The 19,869-nt window shown below is 35.8% G+C and overlaps 1 protein-coding gene across 5 annotated transcripts in view; it reads left to right on the forward strand.

Moving 5' to 3' along the window:
• LOC101894495 (heterogeneous nuclear ribonucleoprotein K) overlaps positions 1 to 19,869 on the forward strand; it is a 115,157-nt gene that overhangs the window by 47,547 nt on the left and 47,741 nt on the right. For 2 of the 5 annotated variants that reach the window (XM_059125299.1, XM_059125306.1), the window contains exons 2-4: positions 11,401 to 11,501; positions 13,942 to 13,998; positions 15,549 to 15,592. In XM_059125299.1, the coding sequence (XP_058981282.1) occupies positions 11,406 to 11,501; positions 13,942 to 13,998; positions 15,549 to 15,592 (197 nt within the window). In that variant the 5' untranslated portion in view covers positions 11,401 to 11,405. Of the gene's footprint in view, positions 1 to 6,255; positions 6,338 to 11,302; positions 11,323 to 11,400; positions 11,502 to 13,941; positions 13,999 to 15,548; positions 15,593 to 19,869 lie in introns of those variants that run through there. The other 3 variants (XM_059125295.1, XM_059125314.1, XM_059125319.1) reach the window with 3 other exon arrangements.

Here is a 19,869-nt window from a genome sequence, read left to right on the forward strand (position 1 = left end):
AATATTGAAAAATGATCTCGGGGTAAAGCCATTGAAATTCCAAAAAGTGCAAGAACTTATTTCAGCAGAAAGAAAATAGACTCAAAAGAGCTAAAGATTTGCTTCGCTTGGCCGAAAGTGGTGAACTGCCGAATTTGGTTTTCTCCGATGAAAAAACATTCGTTGCCAGCAGTTTGTAAACAAACAAAATGATCGTGTTTACTTGCCAAAGGGTCACCTGAAAATGTGCATCTTCGGTTGGCCACCAGAACTCATGCGCCGGCCATGGTGATGGTGTGGGCCGCCATAACAGCCGATGGTCGCTCTCCGCTCGTATTAATTGACCGTGGCATCTGAATAAATGTCGAATATTATCACGAAAGTATTCTGGACGGTGTATTAAAGCCTTTTGCCCGTAAATATTTTGGCCGCAGACCTTGGACATTCCAACAGGACTCAGCACCATCGCACTAAGTTCGCGCCACCCAAGAATGGTTACAAAATGAGGTTTCTCGCTTAATTTCCATCGCACAATGGCCACCAAAATCTCCGAATACCAATCCGTTGGACTATTATGCCTGGAGTATTTTGGAAAGCAAAGTTGGCACTAAAAATACCAAAGTGTCGATCGCCTCAAGCAATCGCTTTGGCGGGAATGAGCAGCGTGTGACAGGTTCATTGGTTGTTTGAAGGCCATAATTCGTGCCAAAGATGACCAATTCGAACAAATCTAAACATATTCTAAAATTTTATGCTATTTCCGTAATTTTTTGCTTTAATTTAGTAAAATTAAAAAAAAAAAATGTTAAAATTATGGCGTTTGATTTTGTTGCAGTTTTTTATATCACCCTGTATATCCAATACAAATTCCATATTCATCTCAGGTTTCTGGTTGAGAGAAATATTTGGTTGGATATAGCAAGTGGTAAAGAGTCGCAAGTTATGACAGATAAAAGTATATAAAGGGGTTCGCAGATATATATCATCTTCACAAAAGATCTCGTGTTGCAAAAACGTTAGTATGTGTGAAATTTAAAGAGAGTTGGATGGTTATTTTGCTTTCTTTCAGCGTTTTGTTTTTCAAAGTCTTTAACCCTATGTGCGGTAGGTACCAGAAGAAATGATCCTATCTCCACCATCTTTATGAATGAAATGGAATCGGATGGTAATTTCGCGTTTTATGAGCGCCATTGATATTCAAAATTTTGATCCTTAGTGTAGGAGGTACCAGATGGATTGGACCGATACATCCTATCTTCACAGCAGATCTTGTGTTAGTGGAACTAATGGGATGTGAGAAGTAGGAAGACAACCGGATCCTTATTTCGGATTTTATAATATTTTTAGTTATTTAAAAATTTGACACTTTGTGGGGGAGGTACTAAAAGCAATGGTCCGATCTCTATCATCTTTGCAACAGAACTTGCGTTGATGAAATTATTGAGATTTTCCAAGTCCGAATTCGATCTTAATATGATAATAATATACGATGTACCAAGTTTGGACCAAATCTGATACTCCCTTCGAGAGTTATCGTGCGTACCAGCCATCCAGACAGACAGACGGACGGACGGACGGACGGATATCGCTAGATCGACCCATGTCCTGAAACGGATTTGGTCCAAAAAGACATAGGGTCTAAAACCGTTATTTCGATGAGGCATGTTTTGGCCGTATCAAATGATATAGAGGGTATAGCCATATGGTTGAGGGTAATAAAATATCGTTTTGATGAATATAATCTGTGCATCTAAAAATAATTTTGCTAACCAAATAAAAAGAAAATGTCAAACGGATTTAATGCAGCTGTAGAAATGTGCATTAATATGCTATTTTATTTGCAACCAGATTTAAATTTCAAAATTTTTATTAAAAAATAAAATAAAAGATATCTATTAATAATGCCGGTAAAACAAAATGCATTCAAAGAGACACTTTGAACTTAATGTTGGGCGAATAGGTTACGGAAATTATAAAGATCATAATTTCGGGTGGACGTTTTCATCGTAATAACCGCTGGGTTATTTCTTTAGAAACATTATTTTTACAATAGTCTAGATTTATTTACGAGAAAAAATCGTGGCGTGAAGTTATTTTGCACAAGTATTAAAAGGCTTTATTTTTACTGTAGCAAATTGTTCATCCATCCATGTTCCGATTTAGCCAAATATATATACTTCTAATAAATTAATTATATCGGTTTGTCACAGTCGAGCGTGTCAAGAGAAACTTGAAATATTTAGAAATTCCTTTAACGCAAAATGACAAATGGACTTTTAAATGGTATGCCTTAAAATATGAATATTAACAAGGATAGGACTTAAAAAAAAAGAAAACAGTATCATCCACAATATTTTAAATCAAATTTAAAATCAAATCTTAAAAAAACACATCGATTCCCGATAAATTAGCACAAATTGAGATATATTGCTAAGTGAGAATAATTAAGAAACGAGTATTGTTTAAAGCAAAATAAAAAACAAATAAATTATAATTCTGCCGTTCCGGTTTAAAAATAATAATTTTACTTTATATAAGATATCTGGTGTGTTGAATAACCATATAATGATTTCAAATTTCGCATTAAAAACAAGTCCGAAGGTTCTGTTTGAAAATGTTAAATAATAACTTCCTGGAAAGAAAAGGCAAACTTCTTCTGCTCAGAGAAAATAAATATTTGTTTGGGGTTGCTCTGAAATGCTTCATACAGGGTGAGATAGAAAAACTGCAACAAAGTCAAAAGCCATAATTTTTACATTTTTTTAATTATATTGAATGAAAGCAAAAATGTAGGAAATAACATCAAATTTTAGAATAAGTTTAGATTTGTTCGAATTGGCACGAATTATGGCCTTCAAACGCCGAATGAAACCGTCACACGCTGCCCGAATATTGATCTGCGGTATTTTGGCCAATTCCCGGCGAAGCGCTTGCTTGAGGTGATCGACACTTTGGTATTTTGTAGTGCCAACCTTGCTTTCCAAAATACTCCAGACACAATAGTCCAACGGATTGGTATCTGGAGATTGTGGTGGCCTTTGTGCGCTAGAAGTGAGGAACCTCATTTTGTAACCATTCTTGGGTGGCGCGTGCTGATTGCGATGGTGTTGAATCCTGTTGGAATGTCCAAGGTCTGCGGCCAAATGTTTGCGTGCCCAAGGCTTTAATATAACCTCCAGATATTTTCGCGATAATATTCGGCATTTATTGTGATGCCACGGTCGATTAATACGAGCGGGGAGCGACTATCGGCTGTTATGGCAGCACACACCATCACCATGGCCGGCGCTTGAGTGAGTTCCGGTGGCCAACCGAAGGTGCACATTTTCAGCTGACCTCTTTTGCAAGCAAACGCGTTCTTTTTTGTTGCTGGACAAAAAGAATGTTTTCTCATCGGAGAAAACCAAATTCGGCAGTTCACCACTTTCGGCCTAGCGAAGCAACTCTTTAGCTTTTTTGAGTCTATTTTCTTTCTGTTGCGGTGCAAGTTATTGCACTTTTTGGAATTTCAATGGCTTTACCCCGAGCTCATTTTTCAACATTTGCCAAATGGAATATTGCGATATGTTCAGCTCACGAGCCATTTATCAGCCACTGCGACGCGGGTTTCGATCAAGTCGCTTCTTTACTTTTCTAACAATTTCTGCTGATGTTGTTGTATTCTTCCGTCCACTTCCTTGACGTCGGGCTACGCTACCAGTATCACGGTAACGAGCGATGGTACGAGACACAAACGATTTATTCACATTTAAATGCTGGAGAGCTCTAGCCACTTGTTGGTTTCCAGCCAAATATAAAGAAATCCCACTATCACGCTTGAATTCCATCACGAATAACTTTTTTTCCCGGAAAATTCTCACCAAAATGCTTTTGTACGCTTGTAAGCAATATAATGTGCTGTCACTGGAATAATTTTAACAGCTGTCGGACGAGTGGCTTAGAAATGACAGCAGTCAGAAGTTGATTGCAGTTTTTTCATCTCACCCTGTAAATTGTATTGTGCAGCAATTTTATAAAACCATGATTAGAAATGTATACCAATTCCATAAAATATACCGAAAACTACTTAAATAGTTTTAATTTTTAATGTGACACAAAAAGAGTAGGTTTTGATGGGATTGCTGTCACTCTCGCCAAATAAATATGAACAGATTTCAACATTATATGAAATTTCCAAAATTTAAATTGCATTTACCTACTGAACGAAAATTAAAAGTACTTTTGTTGGAGCACAAACACACTTACACGGAAATGAGACGGCCCACATAAATATGCCGCAGACAATAACTAAAATCCCCTTTACCTCCCTTGGCCTCCTCATTTCATATCGCTTTACTTTTGACATATTTTGAATTGAATAATCATACGTGTTTCTTTTGAAATGACCTTTCTAGGTAACAATAACAAGAAAATAAATATAAATCATTTATTTAAAAAAGTCAACCTCAATCAAACATCCAATCTTGATATTTCCCTAATGTGAACACATTAGTTGGACATGAATGGAGGAAATTAAACAAATCATAGATGGGAATGGGTTAACCTTTTGATCAGGGGCATTATATTTCTTTAATATCATTATCAGTTGATGTGGCTTGCTAAAAAAACATTTACTATTATTGATATTTTGATAATAGAATGACGAACAATTAACCATGATTAGGATTTAAATCTTAAAGATTTCGATACGAAAAGCTGTAAACATAATTACAATAAAACGATTTGTTTTTTCGAAATAAAAAATTTAAAATATTAAACTTAATTTTTTTATAATTTTAAACATATAACATTAAAATATTTTTAAAAATAAACATAAACTTAAAAAGAAAAAATGGTGGATGATTGCAATTTGTTTTCGACTTAAATAAATATAAAAATATAACTAGTTGAGAAAAACCTGAAAACTAAAAAAAAAATGAAATAGAACACGGTCGGCGTTTTATGTAAGACACCATAGTTATTTTATTGTTACATAATAGCCAGCCTTAATCACATTATTGTTGTTTTTTTTTTCATAAAAACAACGTTTATTTATTAGTGGAGAAAATGGTTTGAAAAATTTCACAAAAAAACAAATTAAAAAATACAAATTGAATTAAAATTGAAATAAAAATAAAAACATATAAAACATAAACTTAAATAAATGAATAAAATTAGATGAAAAAAGAAACAGTTATATAAAATTAAAAAATACCCCCCAAAAAAAACAATAAAATTAAAAAAACAACTAAGTTCAGCCGGGCCATTTTGAACTTATTTAAAAATTAAAAAAAAATCCCTAGAATAATACCTCCTGAATGACACCCCTTATGTGGGGGGCTATACGAAGACCTGACTTTCATAAGTAATTTTTTGTTATAAGCTTTAGTACCGATTTCGAATTTACGAATGCGAAATTTGAAACTATTCCGGTGATTAATGCCGCTAATATCTTTAAAATACCGAATATCGGGAGGTACCGTTATATGGGGGCTATACGAAGACCTGGATCTATATAAACATTTTTTTGTCATGTTGTAGTATCCATTACGAAACTTCAACTACGAAATTTGAAACAATTCTGGTAAAAGTTTCATTAAAATCATCAAAATATCGAATAAACAGGGTGAGATGAAAAAACTGCAACCAACTTCAGATTGCTGTCATTTCTAAGCCATTCGTCCGACAGCTGTGAAAATTATTCCAGTGACAGCTCATTATAATTATTTTAGATGGAATTGAAGCGTTAGAGCACTCCAGCATTTAAATGTGAATAAATCGTTTGTGTCTCGTACCATCGAAAAATGGCTCGTGAGCTGAACATATCGCAATATTCCATTCGGCAAATATTGAAAAATGAGCTCGGGGTAAAGCAATTGAAATTTCAAAAAGTGCAAGAACTTACACCGCAACAGAAAGAAAATAGACTCAAAAGAACTAAAGAGTTGCTTCGCTTGGCCGAAAGTGGTGAACTGCCGAATTTGGTTTTCTAAGATGAGAAAACATTCGTTGTCCAGCAATTTTTAAACAAACAAAATGAACGTGCTTACTTGCCAAAGAGGTGCACCTTCGGTTGCCCACCAAATCTCAAGCGCCGGCCATAGTGATGGTGTGGGCCGCAAATAACAGGCGATGGTCGCCCTCCGCTCGTATTAATCGACCATGGCATTGAATAAATGCCGAATATTATCGCGAAAATATTCTGGAGGGTGTATTAAAGCCTTGGGAACGCAAACATTTTGGCCGCATACCTTGGACATCAACCCAAGAACAGTTAAAAAATGAGTTTCTTCGCTTCATTTCCAGCGCAGAATGGCCACCAAAATCTCCGGATACAAATCCGTTGGACTATTGTGTCTGGAGTATTTTGTAAAGCAAGGTTGGTACTAAAAAATACCAAAGTGTCGATCACCTAAATACCGCAGAGCAACATTCGGGCAGCGTGTGACGGTTTCATTGGCCGTTTGAAGACCATAATTCGTGTCAAAGGTTATCAATTCGAAAAAATCAAAGTTTTCTGTCAAAACTATTTCAACGACTTCATATGCAAATCCTAGAAACCAACAGAGACCTCAAGATCAAATTTTGGGATTTCAGCTACAAATGTATGACGTAGCATCAATAATCTAAGTATCAAATATCAGAATTGTATCTATTTTTCTTCACGTAATACCAAAATTAGTTCCACTTAGTACTTTTCGAACAGTAAAGATTTCAACGGACACCACCTCCACATCTATGTCAAATTTAATTATTTCAGCTTTATTCCTTCATCCAATACCAAATATAGTACCATTCAGCAGGTTTCGTACAATTATAGCACACATTTCCGAAACCAGCTCCAAATGTCCGGGTTACACTTGCATAGCGACCCTAATGCCAAATTTCAGATTTCAAGCACTATCTGTTCACTCAATACCAAATTGTATCAAATATGGTTATATTTAGTACTTTTCGTGCACTTGAAGTACACATTTGCAAAACTACCTCTATATCACCAGCCTACCAACAATAGGGACCCCAATACAAGATTTCAAAATTCCACTTTCATTCGTTCACCCTAAACCAAACTGTTCTAAATTTAGTAACATTTAATGCAGTTCACACACTTAGTACACATTTCCAAAACCACCTTAATATATCAACCTGATTTTCAAATACCAAGTTTTTAGCTTTATCCGTTAACATAATACCAAATGGTACCATTTTATAAGTTTAGTACCATTTAGAACTTTTCGTAGCCTTAAAGGTCGAATTTCAAAATCCTTTGGTGACTATTATTCCAGTTTGGCTAATACAAAGTGTTAAATTTTTAGTAAATTTTAGTACTTTTCGTACCTTTTAAGTACGAATTCCCAAAAACCCTACACACTTAGGCTGACGCTCGTGCAAAATTTCAAGGGTCTTGCTTCAGTTAGTCCGTCAGTTACTCTTTTTTTTTACGGGGGGAAATAAAAAAAAACTGTAACAGAGTCAAACGCCATTATTTTTTTTATTTTATTGAATAAAAGCAAAAACTGTCGGAAATAGCAAGATTTATTCACATTTAAATGCTGGAATGCTCTAACGATAGGCACTCGTGGATTTCCAGTCAAATATAAAGAAATCACACTATCACGCTTGAACGCCATCACGAATAACTTTTTTTTTTTTGAAAATTCTCACCAAAATGCTTTTGTACGCTTGTAGACAATATATTGAGCTGTCACTGGAAATGACAGCAGTCTGAAGTTGGTTGAAATTTTTTCATCTCACCCTGTATATTTACAGATTGAAATATAGTTTTTTTTTTTGTAGAAAAGTGTTATTTTGAGATGCTCTGGTGTTATATTTATTTATTTTGATTTAATTTTATGTAATTCATGTAATTCCCTGTAATAAAATCTAAGCTGTTCAAATCAAAAACAATTTTCCGACTGATTTCACAATGACAGCCATTGACATTTCAAATAAATATTTCACAAACCAAATCATATATTTCAATGTTGATACAATTGCTGTTGAAAAAAAAAACTTTGCAAAATATAACGAGTTTTTAAAACAAATATTTTTTTTTGTTAAAACTCATTTTGATGGGAATTTATTTGTCCAATTTTTATGTTGTTGTTGTTTATTGTTATTATGGTCAAATGCAATTGATGATGGTTTTTGGCTTTTGTTTTAATTTCTTGTTCTCATATATCAAACAATTAGCCATACATACGTATATACAGGGTATGTACATTCACATACTGTAGAATGTGTGTGCACATGTGTGTTTGGTATTTGAAACCTTGAATGTATTAACCCATCATCATCATCATCAGCAATGGTTGTTGGCTGGTTGGTTAAGTTGTGGCCAGGAGATCGCTGCTCTTTGTGGTATTTATAATCGTATTAAATAAAAAATAAAATATTTGTTGTTTTACAAAAAAAAAAAAGCATTACAATAATCTCCTCCTGCTTCACAAATATGTGAAGCAGCATCTATCTACTTCCATTCAATATCAATATTCTGTGTGTTGTTGTTTTTGTTTTCAATTTATTCATTCATTGATCTGTCAGACTGAGCACCGCCAGTCAGCCACTCAAATCACTTCACTCACTCATTCATTGCTATTCAGGTGGATAGTTTCAATTTTATATTTATTGGAGGTTTTTTTCGTCACAACACCCCACCTCCCCATTCCATCTCTTTTGCTATTACCCCCACCTGTATTCGGCCCATTGTGTTGGCTGGCTTATGGTTTTATTCTTCTTCTTCTATATCAACAACAACACCTGTTGTTGTTTTATATGTTTGAACAACATCAGAAATATTTGCAAAGCAATAAAAAATTACCACAAATTGAATTAGCAATACTTGAGAAATACATTGATTTTTAACCCACAAATCGCTAAGACTCTTTACAGAAGTAAAGACCGGTTTTTTTTGTAGAAGTAAAGACCGGTTTTTCTATATTAAAAAATCCACGTTTTTCTTTGTTGTGCAGCAGTTTGTAAACAAACAAAATGATCGCGTTCACTTGCCAAAGAAGCCAGCTAAAAATGTGCATCTTCGGTTGGCCACCAGAACTCAAGCGCCGGCCATGGTGATGGTGTGGGCCGGCATAACAGCCGATGGCCACTCTCCGCCCGTAATCGACCGTGGCATCAGAATATATGCCGAATATCATCGCGAAAATATTCTGGAGGCTGTATTAATGCCTTGGGCACACAAACATTTTGGCCGCAGACCTTGGATATTCCAAAATGACTCAGCACCATCACACTCAGCACGAATGTTTGTAAAATGGCGTCCCTCGCTTCATTTCCAGCGCACAATGGCCACCAATATCTCCGGATACCAATCCGTTGGACTATTGTGTCTGGAGTATTTTGGAAAGCAAGGTTGGCACTAAAAAATGCCAAAGTGTCGATCACCTCCAGAAAACGCTTCGCCGGGAATAGGCCAAAATTCCGCAGAGCAACATTCGGGCAGCGTGTGATGGTTTCATTGGCCGTTTGAAGGCCATAATTCGTGCCAAAGGTGACAAATTCGAACAAATCTGCACTTATTCTAATAATTAAAATTTATTTCCGACATTTTTTGCTTTCATTCAATAAAATTTAAAACAAAAATATAAAAATTATGGAGTTTGACTTTATTGTAGGTTTTTTTATCTAACCCTGTAGATGTACCAGAACCGAGTTTTTTGGTATAGAAAAAATTCCACAGTCCCCCAATACCGAGTCCAAAAAATCCACAGTCCACAGTCACCCATGACCGAGTTTTTTCTATAGGAAAAAAAATCCACAGTCTCACAGGACCGAGTTTTTTTCTATAGAACAAAAATCCACAGTCCCCCGTGACGATTTTTTCTTTCTATATGTCGTACCCTCTGAGAAGCAGTGAAATAATTTTTTCTACAAAAAAATAAATAAATAAATAAATTCGGCCGTGCCGGGCATTTGGAACGAATTTGGCAATTCTCAAAAACAATAAAATCCGCTAAAAATTCTTTTAAAATCTTTAAAATACCGAATGTAGCTCTTATATTAGGGTCTATACGATTGACCTGGATAGGTAGTTTTTGTCATAAACCATTACAATATTCTAATGCAAAACTTAACAAAATCGGTGAATAATGTAGCTAAAATCATTAAAATACCGAATATCGGGAGGTACCGTTATATGGGGGCTATACCAAGACGTGGACCTGCACATATAATCTCCTGTCATAGGCTGTAGCATCCATTTCGAACTTCAAATATCAAATTTGAAACAATTCCGACGAATAAATTCGCTAAAATAATCAAAATACCGAATATCGGGAGGTAACGTTGTATGGGGGCTCTACCAAAACGTAGGTCCACGTTTTTTTTTCAATACCAAAATACATAATATACATTTAAGTAAAATTTTATCAATTTACTTCAGTTAGTTCGGAAGCTAGATCGATTTCCACAGACGGAGAGACGGACGGACATCACTAAATGTTTATGCTGATCAAGAATATATATACTTTGTGGGGTCTAAAATGTATATTTCGAGGTGTTACAAACGGAATGGCAAACTTAATATACTCTCCATACTATGAGAGTATGAGAAAGTCTCAGACCAAGAGGATAAATTTTTTCCTATAAAAAAAATCTTCAGTTTACCGAGGACCTTTCCACAAAAAAAAATATTTTAAAAACAAATTGTCTTTAAAATTGTGTCATGCCAAATTTCCATGTAGGAAAAGATCGATACTTTGGTATTTATTTCAAGTCAATAAAAAATGTTCTCCTAAAACAAAATTCTCTGGTACGCTTATGGACAACTTGTGTGCATTCAAATCGGTAAATTCACTTCTCTGTTTAATTGTTGCTGCCACTTTTTGAGTTTAGGTTGGTGCCCAGACAGCTAAACCAGCAAGGCAGTGAGCTATGCTGTTGATTGTTGGCTCAGTGGCTGGGCTGAGCTGGTGGTTTTGGCTGCTGCTGTCTGAATGTTTCAAAATCAGCTTCGACGACAACCGACCATATTATTATTTATTTTGTGTTTTTTTTTGCTTCTTGTTTCGTTTTTTGTTGTTAAATTCATTTATTACGAATACCAAAAACAACAACTACACCCGTCTAATGTGCATTTGTTTTTTTTTTCTTCATCTGAGGTTTGTTTTTGTTTCACTTTTCAGCCATTCAAAGAAATTCCAAGTTTTAGTTGTCTTTAAACACTTCAACACTACTGGCAGATTTATTGTTGGCGCTTTGCATTTCGAGCACAAAATTTTGAATTTTCAATTATTTGTTTTGTTTACAAACAAATCAAGAAACCTAACAACGACGCGGCCACAAAAAAGAGGCGGGAAAGAAAGAACTTTTGTTGCGGAGAGAAATCTGTTTACATTTTCTTCTAAAGTATTTATCATGTTTTTTTCTTCGGAAATTGTTTACTTATTACTAATTTTGTGTTGGTATTTTTCATTCTTTTTTCAGAAAACATGAAAATCAAACGTGAAAATCACGATGATGGTCCCCACTCAGAGAAACGTAGCCGACACGGTGATGATCAAGTTCGCATCTTGATACCCAGTAATGTAAGTATTTGTTCGTTAACTTTTATTTTTTAAATAAATAGAAAAGTTTAATTGGCTTATTTGCCAAGTACTTACCATGGTATAAGACAAATTAGAAAATAAAATATGTGAATTTAAATGAAATAAATCTTGAACTCCATTAGGCGGTCGAGATATCTCCAGAACTGTTTAACATCTACATTTAGATCGTAGCGATCGCTAAGTAAATTCGTGATAGGTTGAATTACCATGAAGGCGAAGTATTTTCCAACGTAAAGTATATAAGATTCAGTCTTAACCTCACATTTTGACTCAGGGACTTTTTACAATATTTACCGTTGGGGTGAAATTTGACAGGCAAAACTAAACATTTTAAAATCTAGAAATTTACACCATTAACCTTCAGCCAATATACAGGGTGATATAAAAACAATGCAGCAAAGTCAAACGCCATATTTTTACATTTTGTTTTTTTTTTTTTTTAATTTTATTTAATGAAAGCAAAAAATGTCGGAAATAGCATCAAATTTTAGAATAAGTTTGGATTTGTTCGAATTGCTCATCTTTGGCACGAATTATGGCCTTCAAACGGCCAATGAAACCGTCACACGCTGACCGAATGTTGCTCTGCGGTATTTTGGCCCATTCCCGCCGAAGCGTTTGCTTGAGGTGATCAACACTTTGGCATTTTTTAGTACCAACCTTTCTTTCCAAAATACTCCAGACACAATTATCCAACGGATTGGTATCCGGAGATTTTGGTGGCGATTGGGCGCTGGAAATGAAGCGAGGGACATCATTTTACAACCATTCTCGGGTGATGCGTGCTGAGTGCGATGGTGCTGAGTCCTGTTGGAATATCCAAGGTCTGTGACCAAAATGTTTGCGTGCCCAAGACTTTAATACGTTCTCCAGAATATTTTCGCGAAAATATTCGGCATTAATTCTGATGCCACGGTCGATTAATACGAGTGGAGAGCGACCATCGGCTGTTATGGTGGCCCACACAATCACCATGGCCGGCGACCAACCGAAGGTGCACATTTTCAGCTGACCTCTTTGGCAAGTAAACACGATCATCATTCATTTTGTTTGTTTACAAACTGCTGGACAACGAATGTTTTCTCATCGGAGAAAACTAAATTCGGCAGTTCTAAACCACGAACCATATCTGCTTATGTTGCGTTTTCTTACGTCCACTTCCTTGACGTCGGGCTACTTTACCAGTATCACGGTAACGAGCGATGGTACGAGACACAAAAGATTTATTCACATTTAAATGCTGGAAGTGCTCTAACGATAGCCATTTGTGGTTTTCCAACCAAATATAAAGAAATCACACTACCACGCCTGTATTCCATTACGCATAACTTTTTTTTCTGGAAAATTCTAACCAAAATGCATTTTTACCCTTGTAAACAATATATTGAGCTGTCACCGGAATAATTTAAGCAGCTGTCGGACGAGGGGCTTAGAAATTATAGCAGTCTGAATTTGGTTGCAATTTTTTCATCTCACCCTGTATATTTAAACCAGAGCTCTGAAATGCCAATGTCGCTCTCTAGTCAAAGTATGGGAAAAATAAAGAAATCAAATATCCTCTATTTTTCTAGGCCACTCGAATAACTGTGAGTAGGCTTTGAAGTTTTCAAATGGGAATAAATTTGGCTCGAAATCGAACAGATTTTACTCTTTCTGAGAACTCTTAAGTTGTATCATACCATTATTATTATTATTTTTTGTTGTAAGTAGGAGCAATTTTTAATCCGCAGCTGCAAACGAAACAAAAACAAATAGCGTTGTTGTTTTTTACACAAAGCCCACAGAGCCTTGGCGTTTGTACACAATCTCGTCGCGCTTCTCAAAAGATGTGGAAGGTCTTCTTCTCACACGAGACCAGAAGTTCACACAGAAGGGCGGAATGTCTTCTTCCTACAGACGACCCTAAGGTCCTCCCAGAGAAACCCCAATGGCCTTCTCATAGCAGTTTGCTACTACCTACTCACACGAACACACAAATTTCCATTTGATTTCTCTCTTAGGATACAATCTTACTCTATTCTGAAAATGTTGATACTCTCTTCTTTTTCAAATAGGAGTACTCGTTAACTAGTGATGAACTCTGGTTTAGAGGCTGATAAGATATTCTTTTATAAAAAAGTACACCTTTATTGATTTGATACTCCAAGCAAGTATTTTTTTTGTGAAAGTTGGACTCCATGTAATTAATGGACTCCATATTCCCTTGGCCTTCAATAAATTAATTAATAAATAATAAAAAAGTAGTATCCCTAGTTTTTTTTTTAAATTTCAATTGAGCCCTCAATTAGGAGCCCCCACTGCTATATATATTGTGTTCGTAATGGTAATACGTTCAAAAACGTTCAGCATTGAGATCTCGCCCAACATAAAGATAATTTATATATAATTTTATAACTTATATTTTTCTTTTATTTTTCAGATTGCCGGTGCTATTATAGGCAAAGGAGGCCAACACATTCAAAAAATGCGCACACAGGTATGGTAATCAAACTCCCTATCCACCTTGGTTTAGAATTCTAAGTATTTTTTTATGTATTTTCTATTTTTTCTGAAACAATGTAACCTCCTATTTACCAGTCAGATTGATTGTCCTATTATTTCCAAAACTAATTTGTCAAAGACCACAAAAAACTTTGTGAAATTAAAAAAATCTCCCACTAAGTTAAGAGTTTAATGTCCTTTCAAGTCCTTAACGAGTCATTATTTTGATGGAGAGGACTGGATCACTCGACCTTTGCGACAAGGAGTATTAATGGGTTTTATTTAGTTTTGTGGGTTATCTGTTTGCGATTTCAATTTTTCTTTCACTGTGTCTCATTATTTGCTCTTATTTAAGTGTGGTTTAATTGGTTTTAACAACAACTAAAGGGCCCTTATTTTTGGGATATCTATCCTCTTTTCTTAATACATTTATTGCTTCTGCTGGTTTAACTTCTTTTCTTTAACATTTCTGCATCTCAAAATATCTTTTCTTTACCTACTTCATCATAACATGGTATCTGTATAATCTTCCAGTTCTTTTTTTTTTTTGTTTTAACAACCTTTGCTGCCTTGGCTGCCCCTCCCTCTTTTTTCCTAGTCGACTGCGGGGTGTGGAGTGTTGTGTGTGGATCATCACTACTCTGCATCTTCTCGGCAAATTTTTGTTAACCACGAATTCTCGTATTTTGTAGAACCATTTCAAATATTTTGTAGCTAAACTTTTAGTTAGTCCCAACTTAGTATACAATTTTGAAATGAGATCATTTTAATGCAAACAAGAACAAAAACAACCTTGACAAAAAAAAAACGAATAAAAAAAAACAAATACCACTTGCAATTTACCATTAATTAAATGATCAATTTTTCTCTTTCTCTTTTTCTCGCCCCCCAACCACCAAAATCTCTCAAAACCATAAACCAACTAAATCCAAATGTTGTTGGTCTCTCAAATACAAATCTCAATTGTTGACCTAATCCAACAACCAAAAATTAATGGTCCCTGTCTGCCTGTGTATTACCTGTTGTGCCCGACCAAACCACCACCACCGACCAACCGCGACCGACCATGATGGAACCAAAATGATTGGTGTGGTTCTGAAATTCGATCTTCATCAACGATTTGTTTTCAATAACAAATACAATTTTATATATCCGGCCCGGTTACTTGGCCCGATTGCCTGTCTGCCCGCCAAATGATTGACCAAAAAATTAAAACTCTGACCAAATATGCCCGAAATCTAAAAAACAATCTGTCATTGAAACCTGAACTGATTCTGCGTACCAAACCAAAACCAACACCGAAAATACCAAAACACCGACCAAACAATCTACGGGTCTTCTGTTGTCTTCTTTGTGGATCTGTTTCAAAATCTGTGTCTCTGACTCTGCGCGACCCAAACAATCGATCAATCCATCCATCAACGACCGACCAATGTCTGTAACTACACCAACACCACAAAAAAAATATTACCAACCAAAAACAAAAAATACCACCACCCCCCAATCAACTACAACAACAACAACCTAACTTTGTTTGTTGAGCAGTATAATGCCACTGTGTCTGTCGACGATTCCCAAGGCCCCGAACGGTAAAGATCTTACTATATAAACTCACACACACACATACATATATATATTTTCTTCTTCTCTTCCTATATAAACAAATATGTCTCATCATAACTTTATTAAGCCATGAAAAAAAAAAAACAAAAAAACCGACAAGTATAATCCAATTTTATTAGGTCTAAAATTCACATATATTACAAGAAACAAAGAAAGGGATTACATTTTCTTTATCTAGACTTATAATGGGCTTAGTTTTAACAAGTATTATCATTGAATATAGTATATGTGTTTGTAATATGTATTCCTTGTAGACTAACCTAAGCTGAAAGATTCACTAGAAACGAAGGTAGAGTTTGAAAAATTCCCTCTGAAAAAATATGTTGCATGTCGTCAAGCATTAATCACCATTTTCATCAACTAATGCTAAAGATTACTGGTGTTCTGGTAACTAGTTGCTTCACAAATGATGAAAATGGCACTTAAAGCTTTAATACTTTTTTCCCAAATGCCTAATTAACAACCCACAAAAATTATTATCATGGAATTTTTAATGTTAACATTAGCTTTTGCAGATTTTGAATCTCTTAAGGAAAAAGAAAACACAATTTCATTATAAGGCCTAAGATGGTGAAGGTCATAAATCCCAAGCAGATGCTTTGGAATATTGAGAGGAATTCAAAGGAAATAACGTTTTAGTTAACCTGGGAACCGTCATCTTCTGGGCCTGCTAGGTTCATTTCTTAATGCTATCGGCGTAGAAGTGTAATCACTGAAGAGGCACCCGTTAAATTCCTAGACGGAGAAATGGTCCGTGTTACCTGGTAATCGTCATATTTTGGGCCTGTCAGGTTCATTTCTTAGTGCTATCGGCTTAGAGAAGTAATCACTGAAGTGGCGTCTAGACGGAGAAATGGTCCGTGTCACCTTATTAGTAATCTCATTCCTCGCCAAGTTGGAGTGCCAAGGACCGAAGCATGGCTTGACATTTTTTTGTTTCATTTTAGAGATGAAATCTGAAATTCGCTGCCAAAATGTTAAGTTAGAGATACATAACAACACCCCTTAAGACGTGACTCGTGCCGACGTTGTGTTAGCGATCATTAATGCTAATTGGCGTGGATGGCTCCCAAAGTTCGTGCATTTTTAAGATATTGTTTCGCAAATGATCAGACAGCAGAATTTCACAATAGCATAAATGTGAGCCTGAAAACTAGACTATTGAACTTTCGAACCCAGCCCTGGCATGGAACTTCATAGCTTCGCCAGGTTAGCTTTATTGCCAAGAGCTTGCATTAGGGTGTCAAAAGATCTAAGTCTCTAAAATGTTACTTTATAACTACAGAACTTCTATAGTCATGTAAGTTCTTCAAGTTAACGGAAACTCCGCTTTCTTGTGAAAAATGCACGCCTAAAACTCAATGTGATGCTCATTATTTCGTTATTCCTCATTATGTTGAGAACTTTTCAAAAATCCGATAAGACTCAATTGTACATGTCTTACTTTACTATTTCCCTAATTAGTTTTATTGATTACTGCAGCCAGCAGAACGTCTGCATTAATCATTGGAGATAGTCTCAGAACAGACAAGCAATGGACAATCTAATGGGACTCATGGAAGTCCATGAATAGAACCTCTTTATAACCCCTGAAGAATTTAATATTCGAATGGGTTCCCTTTTTAACTGAAATTCCAATGAAATCGATGGGAGAGTGCAGGTCAATGTTTCAAAATACCATAAAATGTGCGGTAGGCTTTATATGAACCTTCAAAGGGCTTTTTTTTATCAACTGTCAGTTCCAGATACCAACTTTGAAACAATTTCCTTGAAAAAAATGGCTAAAGTCATGAAAATAACCGGAGGTATCGTCACATGGGGGCCATTGATTTTCTATGTGCACCATGTTCTGCCAAAAGAGGTAGAAACCATTACAAACTCTAAATAACAAATTTAAAACAATTCCGTTGAAAATGCTTACAAAATACCGAATATGGGAATATTATATGGTGGCTATACGAAAACGTGAATCTAGAAATCTAATTTTCAATACCAGTCACCTAGACAAATACAATACAAACTAATAAATAATATAGGCTGTATCTAGATCTCGAACACACAGACGGATAGACAGATCGACATCAGTTAGAAATGAATGCTCTATGGGGTTTCCGACGAGTATTTTGAATAACAAATTTTATGTACCCTCCTTTTCATATACTCTGAAGAATATAAAAATTTCAAAAACAAACACCAAGGCTTCGCGTTTGCTAAGAGATTTTCTCAGTCCTTGAACTTCGATTTAGCACTTACAAAGCTTTTAATATTGCAAAGTTTTCAGCCTAGACTAGAACGCATTGAGGTAATATGAAAACTTTCTGGATTTGCTCTGCTCTGTAGCCATTTTGGAATTTTACTAGCGACTGCAATCTTTTCAATACTGGAGTTGAAAAAGCAGCTTTAGAGCCAGCTGTAGATCCAGATGAATAAACTCAAGTCTGACCTCTTAATAAGCTCCTTCTTTTTTTATCGAGAAATTCAGCGAATATATTAGGTTTACCAATGTCACTAACTACCCTCCCGAAACCAAGTCCAAACTTATGTATAGTAGAATAAGTTCCCATTCAGGCCGAACTTTTTGCACCTTCCACCGTGAGAAAAAGTTAAACATTGTCAAATCTTGTTTTGAATGCCAATCACAATCCCAGAACTAGATTTAAATGTGCCTACAGGACAAATTAAATATATTCGTAGCTTATGGATGAGGTAACAAAATGACGAGCTTCGTACATCTCTTTTAGGTAGACAGGCCTCGAAAATTTTATTTTAAAATACTTCAACCGGACTCGCTTCTATTCTATTCCTTACGGCTTTCCATGAAGTTTGTTTCTCAATACATCGCAGAATGACTAAACCCACTGTAGATGGTATCGATGGCAAACCGGAAATTTTTGATATGTGAAATTTAAAGTAACCGTCCTTTTTTGTACATTTTTTGTGATCCCTGCCTGACCTAAGTCTGATAGAAATATCGTCACGCACCAAGTTTTACTCGATTTTTAAGATGTGGGAAGTTTGACGACGATTTCATGTTTAATGAAAGTTATTATTCGAAGTGTTTACCTTTCGTGGGAGGCCTTGTACCTTCAGGAATCCCAAGTAGTGCCAAGTTTGAACTAATTTTTACATTTTTTTAGTTTTATTGAATGGTAGCAAAAATTTTCAGAAAAAGCATCAATTTTAGAATAAGTTTAGATGTGTTCGAGTTTGTCACCTTTGGCAGGCCATAAGCCTTCAAACGGCCAATGAAACCGTCACACGCTGCCCGAATGTTGCTCTGCGGTATTTTGGCCCATTCTCGGCGAAGCGTTTGCTTGAGGTGATCGACACCTTGGTATTTTTTAGTACCAACCTTGCTTTCCAAATTACTCCAAACACAATAGTCCAACGGATTGGTATCCGGAGATTTTGGTGGTCATTGTGCGCTGGAAATCCAGCGAGGAAACTCATTTTGTAACGATTCTTGGGTGGCACGTACTGAGTCTTGTTGGAATGTCCAAGGTCTGCAGCCAAAATATTTGCGTGCCCAAGGCTTTAATATACCCTCCAGAATTTTTTCGCGAGTCATTTGACGCGGGTTTCGATCAAGTCGCTTCTTTACTTTTCGAACCATTTCTGCTGATGTTGTTTTCTTCCGTCCAATTCTTTGACGTCGGTCTACGCTACCAGTATCACGGTAACAAGGGATGGTACGAGATACTAAAGATTTATTCACATTTAAATGCTGGAGTACTCTAACGATAGCCACTTGTGGTTTTCCAGCCAAATATAAAGAAATCACACTACCACGCTTGAATTCCATCACGAAAAACTTTTTTTCTGAAAAATTCTCCCCAAAATGCTTTTTTACGCTTGTAAACAATATAATGAGCTGTCACTAGAATAATTTTAACAGCTGTCGGACGAGTGGCTTGGAAGTGACAGCTGTCTGAATTTTGAAGTTTTTTCATCTCACCCTGTATAGGATACTCTCCGTTAAATATGATATTCGTATTTTGCGTCCAAACTTTTGAACTTTTCTGTCGGGATTACCTTACCGGAAAGAGTGAACCCAATAGCCCATTTCTGACATCGCTCTAAGTGTGATGAAAGTATTACGATGTACTATTTACACAAAATCGTATCGTGCGAACACTTTGCGCACAGTGTTCGATATTCATATCACTGAATTCAGATGCGAGTAAGACCAGTTCAACGTCTAGGTCTTTCTATAACACATCTGGGTAAATTTTGTACGGCAGCA

This window comes from Musca domestica, unplaced genomic scaffold (genome assembly GCF_030504385.1).
Source record: "Musca domestica strain aabys unplaced genomic scaffold, Musca_domestica.polishedcontigs.V.1.1 10, whole genome shotgun sequence".
In the NCBI taxonomy this organism is placed as follows: Eukaryota; Metazoa; Arthropoda; class Insecta; order Diptera; family Muscidae; genus Musca; species Musca domestica.